Source organism: Motacilla alba, chromosome 1 (assembly GCF_015832195.1).
Source record: "Motacilla alba alba isolate MOTALB_02 chromosome 1, Motacilla_alba_V1.0_pri, whole genome shotgun sequence".
NCBI classification, from domain to species: Eukaryota; Metazoa; Chordata; class Aves; order Passeriformes; family Motacillidae; genus Motacilla; species Motacilla alba.
In genome coordinates this window covers 91,348,370-91,366,599 of record NC_052016.1, presented here as the reverse complement: position 1 = coordinate 91,366,599, position 18,230 = coordinate 91,348,370, and the positions used below count along the sequence as shown (strand labels likewise).

The 18,230-nt window shown below is 41.1% G+C and overlaps 1 protein-coding gene across 1 annotated transcript; it reads left to right on the top strand.

The window, feature by feature from the left end:
* The first annotated feature begins 951 nt into the window (after positions 1-951).
* RP2 (RP2 activator of ARL3 GTPase) lies at positions 952-17,382 on the top strand. Its single transcript, XM_038141876.1, has 5 exons — positions 952-1,186; positions 9,871-10,536; positions 12,185-12,299; positions 13,450-13,535; positions 14,807-17,382. The coding sequence occupies exons 1-5, from the start codon at positions 1,049-1,051 to the stop codon at positions 14,888-14,890; spliced, it is 1,089 nt and encodes a 362-aa protein (XP_037997804.1). The 5' UTR covers positions 952-1,048; the 3' UTR covers positions 14,891-17,382.
* Positions 17,383-18,230: the final 848 nt, after the last annotated feature.

Below are 18,230 nucleotides of genomic sequence, written 5' to 3'. Positions count from 1 at the left end.
GGATGGAGGTGCTGGAGCAAGGATTTCCCTGTAGCCCATGTAAAGGACCACACTGGGTGCAAATATCCGCAGAGTGGCCCATGAGGGACCCCACAACAGAGCAGGTGGATACTTTCTGAAGGAACTGAACAAAGCATCAGAGACAACGTTGAAGTATTTCAGCACAACCACAGAAAAAAAAAAAAATCTGTAAAATCTCGGGAAAAATGTTTTTGACTGGTCAGACAGTCTGATAAAAAAGTGTGAGTTTTTACTCTGGGGGAAAAAAACAGCCAAAGAAAACCAAGCCGAACAACAAACTCGCAGCAACAACCCAACATAGGAAGCCCGACTATTTGCGAAGGGAGGCACAAAGCGGCAGAACGCTGGGGGTTCATATGCCGCCGCTTTCCGCTTCTGCTGCTCTGAAACAGTCGCAAGAAGCCGGGTCTTCCGGGGCAGCCCTTCCAGGGCGGCGAGCACGGCGGCGGCACGCGTCCCGAGGGGACCGCGCCGGTGTTTCCATAGGAATATGACGCCTGCAGGATTAGTCGGTTTGTATTTACACCCCGTACCGGGAGGCTTGCCTCCGACTTGCACAGCTGAGCCCGCACACGGCTCCGGGCGGGACACAGGTTTCACCCCGGTGGAGCTCTGGGGTCGCGGGCAGCCGCCGCCTCTTGCGAGCCGCTCCCGCGGGACGGGCGGGAGGGAACCCGGGAGGGAACCCTCCCCGGGGCGGGGGAGCGATGGCGATCATCGGCCAACCGCACTGTCCCGCACTGTCCCGCACTGTCCCGCTCGCCCCCGGCCCCCAGCCCCGCGGGTGCGCTGCCTCTGGCGGCGCCTCGCCCGCTGTCAGGCACCGCCCCGTTCAGGCGCGTCCGCCGGCCGGAGGCGATGGCTGGAGCAGGACGGGGCGGGGAAGGGGAAGGGAAAGGCTGGGGGAAATGTCGCGGTCGCTACGGGAGACGGGAGCAAACCGGAAGCCGGCGGGGCGGGGCGGCGCGGCGCTGGCGAGCCCTTCCCCGCCGCCAGCCTCTCCCCGCCGGGCGGCGGCAGCAGCGCCATGGGGTGTTTCTTCTCCCGCCGCAGGAAGCCGGCCCAGGGCGGCCAGCTGCCGCTGCAGCAGCAAGCGGGAGCCGGGCAGGACGCGGGCACCGGCGAGCAGAAGGCGCCGCAGTACAGCTGGGACCTGCGAGCCAAGGTACCGCCCCGGCGGCTGCCGCCGGCTGCGGGATGGGGCTGGGGCTGGGGCTAGGGCTAGGGCTGGGACTCGGACTCGGACTCGGACTCGGACTCGGACTCGGACTCGGACTCGGGCTGGGACTGTCGGCTCTCTCAGTGGGCAGCGTCCCGCTCTCTCCTGCCGTCTGGGGTGTTGCTCCGGCAGGGAGCACGCCTTCCCGCTGTTACGGCTCGGTCCGCGCAGTTCAGTGCGTTTATTTGAACAATTAAAAAGTGTTTAGCCTAAGGATTTTACCAGATAGTCTCAAATTGTGCAAGCGGACAGGGCGGCGGGCTGGATGCCGCGGCTGTCGGCGGGGCGAGCATCGATCCCGGTGCGGGGCTGCTCCGGAGGGGGCTGGTGCTGCCTCCCGGTGGGACAGCGCCCTGTGGGCAGGCGGCTTTGCTGTGACAGTTCCCACGGGTGTCTGGTGCCGTCGGGATTTCTGATACAGCGCGGGGTCCCCTGGGTGCGTGCTTCACTCCAGGAAACCGGGATTAATAGATTAATAGCTGGGGAGCTGCTTGTGCCCGGGCGAGTCCCCGCACCTGGCATTGGAGCAGAGGCATAAAACTCGTGCTGTGTATCCTGACTCTTTATATTAATTTTTCCTGCTTGGGTGTTTGCGCTGTTGGTTTGGTTGGTTGGTTGGGGTTTTTTAAGGTTTTGGGGTTGCTTGGTTTTGGTTTTTTTTGTTTGGTTTTTTTTTTTTTTTTCCTGAGGAAGTAGAACTAGCTCATTAGCCCCGCAAAAGAGAGATGAAGTCAAATCCTTTCCCGTGCTGTTTCCAGAGCTCTCAGAAGCAGTCATGAAGACTCAAGCGGGAAAGCATTTAAATGCTGGATAAAATGTATTTCTTCCTGGCCTCATTTCAAGTTTCACTTCCTAAATATGTAATGACATTGTAGCCCTACTAGGCCTCTCTTCCTCTCTGCTCCAGCTGCCTTCGGGTGGGGGAAGCAGAAACTGGGCAGGCGGAAAACGTAATTAATACGATTTCAATAAATAAAATCCTCAAACCTTTAGGCCATATTTTACAAGTATGGAAAAGAAAATGTGTGAACTTATTTGAATGTTTAGCTTGCTTGTTTTTTAAACTTGGCCAGGTGCTTTAGGGTGTCCCTTAGGTCTTCCAAGTAGATTAAGACAAGCTTAGACGGAGATGAGCTAGAGAGTGTGCGCGTGGCCTGGAGGAATTGGTTCCTTGAGGATAAAGATGAGCAATCTGTGTTGGGCTTATTGCTTTGACTGGGTAGCAGATATTTAGGGAGCAGACAGAGAAGGAGAGGATAACAGCCTGTCGTTTGTATGGCGACTATTCTCACAGCGGGAGGGGCTGTAGTGAAGCCATATTTTAGTGCCAAACAAAATTTGACCTCAAAGGAAATTACTAAATCAGCCTTTGGACTAATATTTTTTAAATTTTAGAGCAAATTCACCAGCTAAAGCTCAACAGGTATGAGAATTTTTACCCCATTTACTTAAATACAGCTAACTTTGAAAACTAAAAGAAGGAAAGTCAGGATATAGAAAGACTTGATTCAGAGAATAGCTGCCCTTGTTGCTAAGGAGATGATTGTTGTTGACTTGCTGGAAGCAGGCTCAAGCTAACATATGAAACTGTTACATCACCAACAATCTCTCTGTGTGGAGTAAAAAAACCATGGTCATGTATTGCATGCAAAACTTCCTCTTTTTCTATAAAAGACTCTCACAAACCAGTAAAATCAGTGAGTTTGGGCTGTGTTAGTGAACTGTGTAAACCATCAAATTAGCTGCTTAATTTTGTACTGTACAGCCTAAGAATGGCTATTTAATGTCTGAGTTCATTTCTCTTGCTCTTTGCAGCCTTATTTTTCATTTTTGAGTATAAGATTAATACATTAATCTAGGAAAGCACCTGGAGTCACTTTATCTTAGGTGGAGTACTGAGCACTTGCTGCGCTAAACTTGTTGATCCCAGTTTGTATTAATGTAGTAGCTTTAAATGTTGTCTGTGATACCTTGTCCTGTTGTCTGTTGCTTTCTCATTTGTGATGTTTCACATATGCTTATTTATTTCACAAGTTTGTGTTTGTACACAAAATTAAATTGAAGTCAGTTGGAAAACTTGTGGCATCAAGACTGTTTCTTATCCATCCAGTGCATTGAATTGTATTCTAAACCCTGAAAACCTCAACTCTGTCAGCAGATGTGTTAGATTGTCTTTTGATGTTTATTTCCACCATTTGGGTTGGGGATATGTTTCTAATTTTAGGCTCTCCTACTCAGTGGCGCAGCTGTGGTTATATAGTTCCATTTCACAAGCAGGTTTGGCAATTGTCCGTAGTTTTTGTAAACTGTGCTCTGTATGTTCTGACAGGTGAGTATGTCTCGCTGCTCAGACACTCCAGCTGTCTTCCTGTTAACTAATGCCATCCTGACATGGCAGAAAAATGTAGGCACACTTCACTTGTGTGCATATTTTTGTCATTAGGGATGTGTAGAGGGGTGACTGAACCTGAGGGATTCCTCCAGCAAAACCATTTCTTCTGCTTCTGGAGGACATCATTGCTAGTTGAGCCTATTTTAATGATGTTCTATTGGCAAAGGATGACTGTATTGACACTGTCTGCTAGTGTAGCCCTAGACAAAAAAAGTATGATGATATCCCAGTGACCATGTAACTCTTGTGTAATAGTCCCAAAAACTGACCATGTGGTAGAAAATTCTAAATAGAAAATATTATAGATGCTGATAGTTGAATTGAAATTAAGGAAAGTATATGAATTTGAGGAGCCTTTTCAGATTTCTGTGTGACTTTATTAAGCAAGGACAGAAGTTTTAAGGTATGCAAAATTTAATCAAATTTAGATTACATTGTAAATCTGCTGGAGTCTCTGTAATGGTTTCTGAGCCTTGGGTTCAGAGAACTGGGTGAAGATTACTTATGGTGCAGTAGAAGAACCAAAGGATCAGATTATCTTGAAGACAGAAAGGAGAATGATGAGCATTCAGTTTCTTGCTGCTCTGGGATTCTCAGTCCATGAGTGGAAGTAGAGCACAGTTTATTCCATTGTCTGTTACTCCTGCATTGTATCCTGAGTACTTATTATGTCTCTTGATGTCTTTAGGCTGTCATGTGAGTCTCTTTCTGACCAAGTGTCAGAGAGGAGAGGAACTTGGTGGTTCTCAGCCCTTCCCAGCCTCCTTCAGCTAGCTTTCCACCTGGGTTTTTGTTTCCCACTGTATGACTAACAGCAGTAACTGAATGTGGGTATGTACTGACAGGAACTGGGGCTTTTGTGTCTTGTGATGGCAGATACACTCATGATCTTCACAGGAGAAGAAACACAAATAGCTGCATCATCTTTTTTTGCTGTTGTCTCATGTTTAAAGAAGTAGGATTAGATTAATTATGATCATAGTGGCATTTAGAGCTTAGAGGAACTTTCCTTCCCAGATGATTTTTTAACTTTTAGGAGGAACAAGTAAAGTTTTGTTTTATGTCAACTGACTTGCAGATTAACTGATTTAGTTGATAGGAAACATGCAGCTATCATTATTATCGTGCTGTGTAGCTGTATTTAAACAGTTAAAAAACTTCAAGATGTTATACTTTTTTGCCTAAATCCTATATAGTCATTTGTTAGTTACCTTACTTTTGAGGATTATCCATGAATGGTCTGAGCTTGGGTATCTTGAATTGTCTAGATCTTGTTTAGGTAGCCATTTTGTACTTTATTTTTGAATATTAATAAAATAACTTTTTTTTCTCTAAACATTGGATTTAAGGACAAAATAATTCATTGTATCTCCCTCATGCTTCCTGGTGCACCAGAAGAACTATTGCTGTTTTTCTCAAAATGTGGTCAGATCAACTGAGAAACAGTCAGAAGGTTCATATTCAGCAGTATTTCCAGTGAGGTCAAATACAGGTCTGTGGTAGCTTCCTTTCTTCTTTCACTTTTTCTGTATGCAGTGTTTAGCAGTGGTTTGCTGAATGTGGTTGACTGTTTTATGCTGTTATGGGCATTATGGAAAAGCATGAATATTCCCAAGAATAGAATGAAATGAGCATTCAGACTGTTGTATTGGCCACTTCTAAAGTCAGGGTGTCCAGGAGGTGCTCCAAAATGAAAAACTGTTTGCTAGAGACAGGAATTTTCACTACACTTTGCACCTTTTCTTGTGCAAGAATCTTGAAATCTGCCAGCGGGTGAGTAACTTCAACAAGCAATCTCCAGAGGATGTTGCAACTCATTACTTGAGGGCACCAAACCCATGCAAGTATGAATATGCAGAAGTGTCTAGGCCTGGGAATGCACTTTTGTTTTCTTATTTCCCTAATGTTAATTCCCCTGCTGACAAAAATAGTGCTTAAAGCTTCTTAAGTTGATGTGCCTACCCTATAGGTGCAGCTTTTAATGTCACTGGGTCAGCAGCCAACTTCTGTATATTATCAGCTGCAAGTTCTTTTCTGAACTGCCATCTGTAGTGACTTAGAGAGATAGGGGATGATTTTTTGAGAATTATATTTAAAAGGGAAGACCTTAGTGTAAGTGGTTTAGAAATACTTTACCAACTGTTTGCTCAGCAGCCTGGACAAGGGTAACTAGAGGAGAACTGTAACCTGTTAAGAACAGCAGCACCTTCTCATATTTGGAGGGATGTATCACTGTTGACTGGAACTGCTTCTCTGAAGGATCCTGTGAAAAGTCTTGCTAAGACATGAGCTCATACCAGAAACACTTCAGGATGTTTGGATCCTTTATGATTCTAGGTACAGTTACCACTAACAGCTGTAAAGGTCTAATACTTGCAAATCTTCTTCTAAATGGGAGCTGCCCACTTTTGGTGCTAGTAAACTTGATAGTGGTGGCTGAAGAGATTATGTCATGTGCAGCTTTCACATGGCCTCTGACCTTGCAAGACAAGTGTCTGCAGGAAGGAAAGCTGCTTAATGCACCTTGCACTTGTAACAGGATGCCCTGGAACTGTAAGGAGCCGTGACAAACTCATTTGCCTTCATATCTCTCCTTTTGTTTGTTCTTTAAAATCCTTGCTCCTTACAATTTATCCTTTAGCCCTTTGTAACAGATTTCTTACCATTGTAATTGCTAAGAAACAAAGATTAGGCTTCTGTACCTGTTTTGAGGAGGAAAAATATTAGCCCTGTACAAAGGGCTGGCTTTTTCATCATCACATCTGGTTATTTTAGGTCATTCTATGGAGTAAGTCCTGAACCTGTGCATAGCCACTTCATTTAGAAGGCTTCAACTCCTGAGCTGTGCCAATATCTATTAATGTGCAACTCTTACCTACTCTAAGAACTCTTTAAATTCAACTGAAAATATTAAAAGTTGCTGCTATGTATAGTTGTATAGTAATTTTGAATTTATATCAGCCTGGGGAAAAAAGATGTTTAAAAAACCTGTTAAGGGCTGGAGAGTAAAGCATCTGTCTGGGTGAGATGGGTGGATTTGGGCAAAGTTTTTTGAGACTTTATCCAAATATAAAGGACAAGTAGATGAGTTATCAAATAGTCTGATATGTGCTTAAGATTTTATAGCCAGTGGAGCACCAAATGAACGGGCAGAGAAATGTATATAGCCTGGTTATGGTTGTATGAGACTGAAGATTTTACTTTCTTTTTTTTTTTTTTTTTTTTTTTTTTTGCTATGTTGCCAAGACAGAGCTTAAGGAGCAGTTGGTGTTCAGTGTCAGGGGAAAGAAAGTGGCTGCAGTGATTTAATATTAACCTGTTCATGATACTTGAAGACTTCAGAGATGGTGAATGTGCACCAAGAAGGCTGATGGCTTCCTGGCTTGTATCAAAAGGAGTGTGGCCAGCAGGACTAGGGCCATAAACTGTACTGGGCACTGTTGAGGTTGTACCTCAAATCCTGTGTTCATTTCTGGATTCCTCACTTCAAGAAAGACACTGAGGTGCTGGAGCATGTCCAGAGAGGGACAATGGAGCTGGTGAAGGGTCTGGAGCACAAGTCTGATGAGAAGCACCTGAGGGAGCTGTGGCTGTTGGAAGAAAAGGAGGCTCAAGGAAGACCTTGTTGCTCTCTAAAACCACCTGAAAGCAGGCTGTAGGAGGTCAGGGTTGGTTTCTTCTCCCAAGTTCTGAGTGATAGGATAAGATGAAAAGGCCCCAAGTTGCTGCAGTAGAGGCTTAGATTAGACATTAGGAAAAATTTCTTCATGGGAAGAGTTGGAACAGGCGTCCCAGGGAAGTGTTTGAGTCATCATCCCTGGAGGTATTTAAAAGATGTGTAGATGTGGCAGCTGGGGACATGGTTTAGTGGTCAACTTGGCAATGTCAGGTTAATGGTTGCCCTTCAGGCCTGTTTCTCTGGCATGTTTCTTTTATCCAGGAGAAGTGAATATTTATATCTGCTATAGTCTTATATCCAGGTCCTCTCAGGGGCAATAACCCCAGTGGGGGGAGAGAGTATCAAATCTATTCCATGCAGTCCCTCCAGTCTGCACTGCAGTGTTAATCAATAATACTCTTAGTCTTTAAAAGGATAACTGCAAAACAAGATCAAAGGAAATGTGCAAATTCCTTGGCATGGTGAACAAACTGAAAAGTAAAAGCTGTGTCAGGGTGGAACTCTTAGTTCTGGAAAATGGGCAAATAAAGAGGAGCTCCTGAATCTGATAATAAGCTGAACTTTTATCTGTAACTTGACTACCGTTCTTACTCGAAACTCTAATTTGAAATTGTCTATAAGCTGTGAGTTTTCTGACTAACCAGTGTTTTTTCACATAGGCCTAAATAAAATTGTCAAGTTTCACACGTCCTTGCAAAGGCCACTGGGTAGGACGAGCTAGTGCTGCTTCACAGGCTTTGTAGAGCAGAGCAATTCTGAAAGATGTGCTTAGGTTCCAAGTTTCAAAAAAGCTGTAAGTTCTGGAAACACTGAACTTCTCATTCCTAAAAGAAGTAAGTGTTCTTCTGTGCCTCTTTTAAAAACAGTAAGTCCATTTCCTATGGTCATAAAAAAGAACCAAAAATCAAAACAACATAAAGATATACACAAACATATATACATTTTCTAGGGGATGCCTGGGAAGAATATGTCCAAAAGCAATTTTAATATTTGTGTTCTCAAGTAAGAGGGAAAATGAAGGTAAGTAACTTGTATATTCAAATATGTAACATTACTTGAGACTAAAGACCTTTGAGAGTTTGAATCCAAAGCATGCTGTGTGGCTGAGTCTCCATGAGATGTCCCTTATCTTTTGAGTCTCCCAATTTTATTTGTAGCACTTCCAGCTAGCTTTCCTAGGTGTATACTAGTGGTATTAAATATGATTGAGGAGAGAATTCTAGGAAGCCATCTTCATTGTCTCAACCTGCATTTTATTTGGAAGATTCATCAGCTGCAAAACTCCTTTCCTCTCTGAAGGTTGCATAGAGCAAAATACATTTTATCAGCTGGTAGAGATTTTTAGCTTCCTTTGACTGTTCCAGTCAAAAGCTACCAAGGCTGGCTTAATGAATGTCTGGTGCTAGCCTGTTCTGGTTTATGCCTTTTGCTAGTCTTTAAAAATTGTTTCAGTGTTTGACACGCTAGGAAGAAGTATTTTTAGCGATTGGACTACACCGAAACTGTGGTAATGTGTGATAACTGATTATGGTACAGCAAATTTTAGGAGCCTCAAGGCTGATAATCAGAAAGCAGGTTGGTGAAGAGATCTTGTGTTAGTCATTCACTTATACACTTCTAAGTGCTATTTTAATGAGCTTTCACAAGAGGGCAGAGTAGAATTTGCTCCAGGAAATTGGCTTGAGACTTGTATCAAGAAATAAGCCAGCTCAGCTTCCTTTGATTTTAGGACAGCATGGGCTGTATTATTCATGCTTTCCACTTGTATTGCATCCATCCTAGGTGCTGTGTGGCTTGTGAGTTGCTGCTCCCCAAAGGAGAGTCCCAGGCAAAGCCACAGCCTCCCTCAAGTGTTCTGCCCCAGCCAGAAGGATGCTGGAGTGTGGAGGAGATCTGTAAACATGCCCCCTGTACCACCACTGCCAGTTTTTGCTTCCTGGACATAGCTAAAACAATGTTTTATGTATGTTTTGTTAGCACAAAAGTCTTGTCATTGTTAGCTCGAGATAATGCTGTGGCACACATTAATGAGCTCTCTGTGGTTTGCAAACATAATAGAGAAGATACTGTTTGACAGCAACAAGATTTCCTTGTAATGTGTTGAGGTAAAATATGACCAGGAAAATGACTCAAAAAATAAAATACTTCGTATCTCCAGCTTTATGAATCTGTAAGCATGTTGGACAATTTATTTATTACAGTTACTACCCTACCCAGAACCATCATCCTTGTTGAAACAGTTCAGAGTCTACAGTTAAAACTAGCTCCCCTTGACCCTTTCTGCATTAAAGGACAAATTGTGTAACTTTTTTAAATTCCCCTGGAGATTCTCAGAGGGTAGTTTCAGTTCTTAATTGTATCTCAATACTGTGTATTCCAGTAGTTTAGCTGAAAGAGTTGCTTCTGATCTTTCATCACTCATTGAAGACCCTTGTGGCTGTATATCCTGTACTATTCGGTGGTACTTCAATCAGAGCAAGTCAATGGGCATTTAGCATTTTAATATTCTCTGCATTTGAAGACTTTAACCTTTTTTTTAAAATTTTATTCCTCCTTCAGATTGACCCCAAAGACTACACTTTTTCCGGACTTAAGAATGAAACTGTGGGTCGACTGCCTGGAAAAGTAGCAGGGCAACAATTTGTCATCCAGGACTGCGAGAACTGTCAAATCTACATATTTGACCATTCTGCTACAATCACGATTGATGACTGTGTGAATTGCCAAATCTTTTTAGGACCAATAAAAGGCAGCGTGTTTTTCCGTGACTGCAAAGATTGTAAGTGTGTGGTTGCCTGCCAACAGTTCCGCACGCGGGACTGCAAAAAGCTGGAGGTGTTCTTGTGCTGTGCCACCCAGCCCATTATCGAGTCCTCCACAGGTATGAAATTTGGATGTTTTCAGTACTATTATCCCGAGCTTGCTTTACAATTCAAAGATGCTGGTCTGAGTATCTTCAATAACACGTGGAGCAACATCCATGACTTTACCCCTGTGTCTGGAGAAAATAACTGGGGCCTTTTGCCTGAAACTGCTGCAGTCCAAGATTATGTTCCCCTGCCCAGCTCTGAGGAGCTGAAAGCTGTCAGGGTTTCTACTGATGCTACAAAGAGCATAATACCCATAACTCGAGGGCGGAGACAGAAAAACAGCGATGAATCGTGTTTGGCCGTGTTTTTTGCTGGTGACTACACAACTGCAAATGCCAGGAAGTTAATTGATGAGGTAAGCAACCTTTGTCTTCATTCAGGCTTTTCAATTCCTAATTCAACATTCCTGTGGACAGCCTCTGATTCTCCCTGAAGGGGGACTATAGAGGCTCTGTTTGTCTACTGACCGTACTGATCAACTGCATTGTTTAAAATTTCAAAGCAAGGTAGAAGACTGAATCTCATTTGATCAGTCAGTTGCTTTACAGTTGGCATCCTGTGAGTGGCACATCTATTCTCTAACAGTTTTGGTGTACTTTTCCATCATGGCACAGCAAAGCGATGCTCTGAAGAAAATGTGTAATTGATTTGATGAACTTGGTCAAATATAGAGTAAGTGATTGACAGTGCTTGTGAGAGGGATGTAACTGATTAACTTGTTAGCTTATTGTCCTGAAAGTCTCAGCTAACAAAAGTCTGTCCTGAAAGTTTTTCCAGTACTAATAGAGAGTCTTAAAAAAAAAAAAAAAAAGTGTTAAAAAGTATCCCCCGTGTCATCCAGTGCTGGAACTTTTTTTCTGAAAGGGGCAGTGAGTGTTTGTCATGGCTGGTCAGCTGTCTTCAATGACTTAAATAGCTTTTTTTAATTGGTCTTTCTTTTTTTATTTTTTTTTCCTGTGAGACAGCAGCTTCCAAGCTTGGCTGAGTTTGTATCTTCTTGGGGCTAAAACCTGGGAGTGGCTGGCTGCTTTCACCATCCTCAAGTGCCAAGGATGTCACAGAGCAGAGCCAGTAACCATGGGCTACAGTATCTGAGAGTGGTATCTGCAAAAGCTGCTGGTCACAGTGTTGTATGATCAACTAAACATCTGGTGGAGCTCTTTGCCTTGGGTTTTTAACTGCAAGGGAAGAAAGCTGTAGGGTGTCTCCTTGCCTCCCCACTGCCCAGCTGGACTTTTGTGGGTCTGAGCTACTGAGTTACTTGAGTGAAGGGAGATAATGATACAGGTGGTTTCTTTTCTGATGAAGGAATAGCTACAGGAGGAGGGTAATAGATGTGTTCTCCTCTGTTAGTAGTTATTTAGAAGTTAGAGTTAAGAAGATACTAAAGGACTAGTTAGTGAGTTTCTGTGGAAATTTAACTGCTCTGTAGATTAATGGATGTTTTGGAAGTAAAAATGTATTTGCTCCTTTCCCACGAGCTTTTAGTTTCATATTCGATTTGGAGTAAAAATGAGGGGGTAGGATGTGTATATGTGTTTTCAAATGTTTGTATGTATATGTGTTTTCAAACTCTTGTTCCAAAACTGAAAACTTAGCAGTAGGTAGATGAGAGTTTGAGCTAATGCTTGACTGAACTATTGCAGACTAAAGAGAACTGACTGCTTGTTTCCAGATGCTGAATGCCTTTAAATCCCATCAGTTTCTGCTTGTGAGGAATTGTGGGGAAAAACACATAACCCTGGGCCCTAACATATAAAACAAAAACATTCACGTTTATTCCTCTAGGTGCACTAGGGCAGAGGGGAAAATCTGGATGAATGGAATGAAAACAAACAGAAGTGTAGAAAAAGCAAATGATCTCTGAAAAGAGCAAAAAAGGTCCCTTTGCTCTGAGACCTAATGTGTATGGGAAAAACAAGTCTATTACGGTGTAATCTGGATACTCAAGTTGAACTCTGCCTTAGAAGCATTTTTGACATGAATTCTTCCTCTGTTAACAGATGACTAGCAAAGGTTTTCAGCTGGTACAGACTAAAGAGGTTTTAATGAAGGCAGAGGATGCTCACAGAGTTTTCCAGCAGAGTGCATTAGAATTCATTCCACTGTTGGAAAAAGGTGAGTTTGTGTTTTCTTTCTCCTCTTGATATAGAAATCTGTCACTAGCGAGTTCTGGAGAAGAAAGAGGAATGAAGGACAAATTTTTACTTCACGGGCATACTGTAAAACCTGTTGAGATGAGTTTTGGAAGCCTCAGTGAGGCCCTAAACTAGCCAAAACTCCTGAAGGCATCAGAAATTAGTTATTTCACATGTATTTTGTGTTTCTGCTCCCCCTCTAGTGGTCCAACTGCATAGTTCAGGAGCAGTGGCACATGCAGATCTGCCTGGAGTGGTCAAAAAGGCTCATGCTGTTAGACTGTTTCTGACTTGTCACAAGTGCTGCTCAACCACTGAGCTGTTCAATGTTTCTGTATAAATTATTTAAGCAAATCAGTGTAGGTGTACATAAAGCAGATAAGTGTTTAAAACTCTTGCTTACAACTGGTGTACTGTCTGAGTACTTCAAAAGCCTTTCTATTGATATGACTGCAGTCTCTTCCTTCAAAAGTGCTTGATATCAAAAGTGATTGATATCTTGTTATCTGTTACGTGCTAAAGCTCACTGCATATTCCCAAACTTGGTAGCAACATGCAGGTTTTTTCATGGTGATATGAGAGGTCTGTGATGCTCATTGCAGGAACAGGACAAAAGTCATTGCCCTTGTAAGATGGTAGTCCAGCTTATGGGCTGTATTGCAGTCATGTGGGAAGAAATACCATGTTCAGAATGAAACCAGAGAAAGCAGATCTGCAAACAGTGGGTGAGAACACGTCTAAAAATCAGGCAATTCACTATCTTGAGACTGAAGCAAAAATGCTTGAATGACTCAGTCCCACTCCAGATGTCTGTGAAATGGCTCACTATTTGAGCAGCATAGTCTGACTCACTTCCATGACATGATGCCTTGCACTCCTTAGCATTTTTATGCTATTGCTGCCTTTCAAGAAGAAAAACTGGAATCCTGCCCAAATTGCTGGGAAAAAAAAAAAAAAAGAGCATGGAATTTTGTAACATGTTTAAGTCTTTTTAATTCCTTATCTGCTGATATGGGGCTGCTCAAGCAAAAGCCTCTTGCAAGCTTCACAATTCCCTATGGGTTGAGAAATCTTCTGTTTCTATGCCAAGCTTAAAATTATTATTGATTTTAGATGAACCTATTTTCTAGGTCCAGTGGTTGCTTTGGAATTCAATGGAGATGGTGCTGTGGAACAATGTCGAAGCACTGTAAATGAAGTTTTTAATGGCACCAAGGTAAGCTGGTGTATTGCTTTATTCATAGAAAATAGAAGCTATTTCAAGGTCAAGATATAGTGTTGACATACTACACAATCTTTTTTGGTTCATGGGTAGTAAAATTGGAATATCCTTTTGTTGTTTTTTTGGTTTTTTGTACTCAAAACATGAGTTTACTTTTTGCTGAGAAGAAAATTGTCCTAGGAAAGAGAGTTCTGAATCCCCATATCCACTAAAAAATACAAGATTTCCACTTAAAACTGTTATTTCACATGATACAAAATCAAGTTCTATAATAGTAGTACAAAAAAGTTCCACTTAAGTCTTGGATTTAGTCACTTAACTTTAAGGTGGCCTGTCTATTAAACCATGACGAAGATAATATGATGGGATTTCAACTTTTTTCCATGTTTACTTTTGCTGTGTAGGATACCACAGAATGCCATCCTTCAAAGACAGTGTTCTTTTTTCTTCTGTCAGCTTCTTTCACTTTAGCTTCCTTACACCACACCTCCTCTTTCCTTGCTGTTCCATTTCTCTAAATGGTAATGGTTTTGAGAAAGTTTATGGAAACATTTAGAGCACTGCTGATAACAGGAGCGTGACAAACCCTTTGCTTTCAGGCAGTTGTTCAAAGAAGACTTGAATATCTTTAAGGCTTCTAGCATCCATGCAGCTCCTTGCTGTCTTTCAGTTCCTTTCAAAAGATTTACTTGGAATTAGGCTGCCCAGTTTCTGGGAAACAGTCATTTTGTAGCTGGAGCTTGGACTTTCACATACAATGATCAATTTTGAAAAATGAAAAAGTAATTGAAGTTACTTCTTAAAAAATAGTCATCTGCTAGAGAAGCAATGAAGATTTTTTGAGGGTAATATAGCACAAGGAAGTCTTTCTTACAAGCTCTCCCTTTCTGTTAAAGGAAAGTAGTAGTCTAAGGATTTTGTGTATTTATTTTTCCCCCGCTCTCCTGGAGAGAGTTGACTTTACCAATCAAAATACATCTATATAGACACTAACTGAAGCTGTGACCCCTGAATAATGAAACCCCAAGCTCCTGATCCTGAAGGCAAGGGTTAATGCAGCCAGCATGTGTGCTAGGAAAGGGTGACAATAACAAATGGTGGATGCATCAGGGCTGAGAGAATACTAGGATTTGTTCTGTCACACAGTGGGAACCAACAGAGTTGTGTCTCTCATGAAATGCAAAACTAAAAATAAGCATTACTGGTTCCAAATGAGCACAACTGCTTTTACTGATGCATAACTATGTTCTTGTTTAACAAAACAGGTTTTTGTATCGGAAAGCAAAGCATCAGCATCTCAAGATGTAGACAATTTCTACAATTTTGCTGACATGCAGATGGGAATGTGAAGTTTAGCATGAAGGTGCTCACGTATGGTTTGTCTTAGCACTTGGACATCACTTGGCTTGACTATCGCAGTAGTTTTGTCATTTAGTTTTGTATTTCTCACGTATCCTTTTTATACAGCCACTGGTGGTTTTTAATACAATATTATCTGAACTGGAGCAAGCTGCATAGCTAGCCATGTGCATTGTGTTTGAAAATTAAGTTTAACTTCAAAAACTATTGAGCTTTTCTACTAACTTTTTTTACAGTGATTTCTAAACATCTATCGACACTTAAATGTTTCTTGACAACATCTGATGATTATACATATTTTAAAAGTGCAATGCTGATCCAAGTCTGATGCAGTAGTAATTGTAATCTTTCATTCAGACACATTGCTTAGAAAGTGTATTTATGTGAAATTTACCCTTCAAAATTTTCCCACATGCAAATTTGTCTTTACTGGGGGTCCAGGAAGGAAGCTGTAGTCATTTACTTTTTCTGAAAGCTTAGTCTGAAATTAATTGTCCTTGTAGCATGCTTTCAAAAGCAGTTTGTGACTTTGGTTAACTCTGCTTCAGCATGCTTTTTGAATAAAGTTGTTTGCAGCAGCGTTTGTGGTGAGAGTTGTCACAACAGCATTCTGGTAAGTGAGCACTTGCCAGGCTTTTCTGCTTTAGGGTGAATCCTGAGCATGAGTGCTCTGCTGAAGCTACTCTAAGGTCTGCTCAGGTTCTTTGGCAATACAGCTGCCTCTGGCATTGCCAGCTCACACATGGGATATATTTGAGGTTTCTTTGCACTTGAGCAATAAACCTTTGGCATATTGTTGTTTGCTAGAAGGGACATAGCCAGTAGTCAGAGAAGGACTCTGATGGCATTAAAAACCCCTTCTTCCTTGATAGACCCCCTTACTTGCAGAAGTAATATAGAAAGTGCTGTAAAGTGCTACACACTGCCATAGGATTTATTTTGTATTAATTCTAAAGACAGACTGAAGAAGTACTACTAGCATTTTATGAGATGCATTTGAATAGTGCTCAGTAATAATGCTTATTGCTAAATAATGCATATTGGAATGCAAATCTATATGGGTATTAAATACACGATTGATTTATTTTTGCATAGTACATCCTTACTGATTTTTCTACATGAACTTAAAGCTTCAGTCCAGGTTTACAAGCTCTCTGTAATACTTGAACCAATTGAGCATGCAGACACACAAAACCAAATTTCATAATCAAAACATGGCTTGCCAGTTTGCATAGCCTTTACAATTTATTGAAAGGATTGGGGCTGTGTTGAGGTGCTAAAGCCATTTCCTCACTATGGTCATCCATCAAAAGGGAAGATCTTGCAAATTTTAACTGAAGATGAGTCTTTACTCATCAGTTTCATAGCTCTGGAGCTCCAAAGTGGGTGGCTAAAAACATCTCTAATTTATTTTGAATTAGCACATGAAGGAATCTCTTCTCCTGAAATTCATAATTCTGTAATGCCCAAGAGAGGTTCTGAACTGTCATTTTGTTGCTACTGGGCAAATGCTTGCCATTAGTTTAAACTCAAGAATATGTCCTTAGGACCTCTTGTTATACTTATGCATAGATTAAATAAGGAAGAATGTGTCCTGAATAAACTAAACCATTGGTGTGTACCAGAGGTAAGAAAATTGCCACTGCTTTGAAATGCTTTTATTTGACTAAGTCAAGCCACCACCAGAATTCAACTGGTAGCAGAAATTACAACTTACTTGCACTTAGGCAGCCAGGAATTTGGGTTTTATTTTTTTTTTTTGGTAAGTGTGAGGTGAGGCCTGTAAAAAGAGCAAAAAATTTTATCTTGCTCTCCAAAGTACTAGCACAACTCATCAGTCAACATTTACAGGAGTTAATCTAGACATGTGCAGTAAATGTATTATTTTGGTACGGACAGTACATTGAAATTGTATAATGTACTTCAGAGCTGGCATTGCGTGTTTTGTATCAGCAGTACATATACCAGACTATCTTGGTCTCTAAACTTCTGCATATAATATTTCCAAAGTTACATGCTGACACATGATTATTTGTATGTTTATAGCTTATTTTTTGTATCATCAACCTGCCCTGGAAACAAAGTGCTAAATGGACTTTTGTGACTCCTTTTTCTGGAGGACAGGAGGATTAATTGAAAATTAATCTAGGCTGGAAACAGTGGAATAACTTTTCTACATTCTGGGAAAGAGCAGTATTGCTTTTTTTTTTAACATGGATGGTCTGTTTACCGACATCAAGAATTTTTAATAAAAAATCCCTAAATCATGAAGGAATTTCTCAATCCAATTATTTATCTATCTTTTGATTTCCATTTCTTGCTAACAGGTGTTAAGAACACTTCTAGCTTAAGAGTCAGGAATTCTTTGCATTACTGAATGGTACGTGTTTAATGTATTCTTTGTACATTTCTTGTGTAGCTTTTAATGTAATTTGTATTACACTGTGAATGTGATTCATAATAAACATTTGAAATATTTTAACTCTGGATTCTGAAGACTTTTTAAAATTATGGTATATTGAAAAACATAATTGCATTATATTAAGTATAAAAACTGGGATATTAACCAGGGATATATCTTGAAATAGATACTCATAGCTAATCAAAAATAAGCTTTAACTCTCTAGGCATTCATCCTCTGAAAAAGGTGATTTTTTGACAGCAGGGATTTTTCCTCAGTCAGAGATTGTGGTAGTTATAGTAGTAAGATAGATAATTTAGAAAGCAGGTCCACTTAATATCTGAAAACCAGTAAAATCCTCCTGAAAATAGGTAAATATTTTATACATTTCCAAATGTGGCTTTAAACTCATCAGAAATGTGACTCTTCCAAGCAGAGATGGTCTAGGGTAACTGTTACTAAGCATAATGTTTGGAAAGAATATAAATTACTGTATTAATATAATTGTCTTTGGACTATATAGTGTAAAATTGTGACGCTTTAAAGTATCAAAGCTTTTGGTTCACCTTTCGCTGTTATTGTACCATTTTACTGTTTGAAAACCATCTTGTTACCCCAGTTGGATCCAAGTTGCCTAATAATCTTTTCTTTTATGTGTCTGAATCATAGCAAAGCTGCCCTTAAGTATTTTTGCCATTTTACCAATCACATCTTCAAATACAAACATGAAGAAGTATCTGTGCCCCAGTTGCTAGAAGATCAGATCACCCAATTTCTTTTGTCATATCTAATATACATGCATTATTTTCCATGATTTTAATCCACATACCAGGCTGCACTAATATAACTTGGACAGAATTTTTTCAATTCCATAAAGCAGCCTTAACCTCTTATTACAAAATACTTGCTTAAGTCATTCTGACTAATAA